This window comes from Oryzias melastigma, unplaced genomic scaffold (genome assembly GCF_002922805.2).
Source record: "Oryzias melastigma strain HK-1 unplaced genomic scaffold, ASM292280v2 sc07647, whole genome shotgun sequence".
NCBI classification, from domain to species: domain Eukaryota; kingdom Metazoa; phylum Chordata; class Actinopteri; order Beloniformes; family Adrianichthyidae; genus Oryzias; species Oryzias melastigma.
The window spans coordinates 1-899 of record NW_023424209.1 but is presented as its reverse complement, the minus strand read 5'-3'; the positions used below and the strand labels follow the sequence as shown (position 1 = coordinate 899).

The following is an 899-nucleotide window of genomic DNA, read 5'->3' as shown; positions in this document are numbered from 1 at the left end:
CTGGGATTGAACTATTACATTTACATCTGCATGTATTTACGTTCGGTGTTGTCCTCTCAGTCTACCTTGAAATCCTTGATGCCGTTGCAGATGCTGGCAGACAGGATCTTGTTCTCCCCGCAGCTCCGTGCCTCAGTAACTATTTCGATGACCTGCTCCAGGGCGCAGCGCATTCGGTGGAACACGGCGTCTTTGTTGATCCTTGCCGACTCACAATCCGGATGCCTCAGGCAAGTCTGCAAAGAGGGATTCAGTCTGAAGAGTCAAAGCTCACGTCTTCATCAATTCTGCTTCTTTTTTGGAAAATAACACGGCTCAGCTTTAATATAATGAAATTGGCCTTAAACAGGAGGTGGACATGATGAAGAACACTATGATCAGGGTTACCTTGGAGGCTGTGAGGAGCATCATGGTGCATTTCTCCAGCACGGCTCTGGCTGCTGCCATCCTGGCTTTCTTTTTCTCGTCCTTCAAATCCTAATTCACAGAAAAGATCAGACGATGAAAGATAGACAACTTCCAAAACTTCAAAAATAACCCCCCAAAAATCCAAATGACTTGATTTATGTGCACGTTTACATCCATAGACCTGCACAGGTCCAAACTAGAGCGTACCAGAACATAAAGGAAGATACTACCCTGTGAATGTGTTTGCAACAGAAATAGATTTTTTTTTTGTTTTTTGTTTTTCAAATCGCAGCTGAATCAACTTTTCTCCAGGCACTTTGCCATAGATTACAAAGCCGATGTGATTATCTGTCATTATTTTTGCCTGCGCATTCCTCGCATGGATTCAGAGGGGAAAGATGGCAGCTTTTCTGTAAAGATGCAAGCTTATACAGGAATGGGAGTGCAAAAAAAACACAAAAAAGGAAAGCAGCATGGCAAATGAGGAGAGA

At 43.5% G+C, this 899-nt stretch overlaps 1 protein-coding gene across 1 annotated transcript; it reads right to left on the bottom strand.

Annotated features, from left to right (window-relative positions):
* Positions 1–34: 34 nt before the first annotated feature.
* Positions 35–803, bottom strand: LOC112138511 (alpha-catulin-like). The gene is made up of 2 exons (XM_024261059.2): positions 388–803; positions 35–236 (listed from the first exon to the last, which is right to left on the bottom strand). The coding sequence occupies exons 1-2, from the start codon at positions 445–447 to the stop codon at positions 57–59; spliced, it is 240 nt and encodes a 79-aa protein (XP_024116827.2). The 5' UTR covers positions 448–803; the 3' UTR covers positions 35–56.
* Between the last annotated feature and the right edge of the window lie 96 nt (positions 804–899).

Coding starts and splice junctions, on each gene's coding strand:
- LOC112138511 (XM_024261059.2), bottom strand. CDS start 447: ATGGCAGCAGCCAGAGCCGTGCTGGAGAAATGCACCATGATGCTCCTC. Junction 237..387: donor TGCTCCTCACAGCCTCCAAG/GTAACCCTGATC, acceptor CCCTCTTTGCAG/ACTTGCCTGAGGCATCCGGA.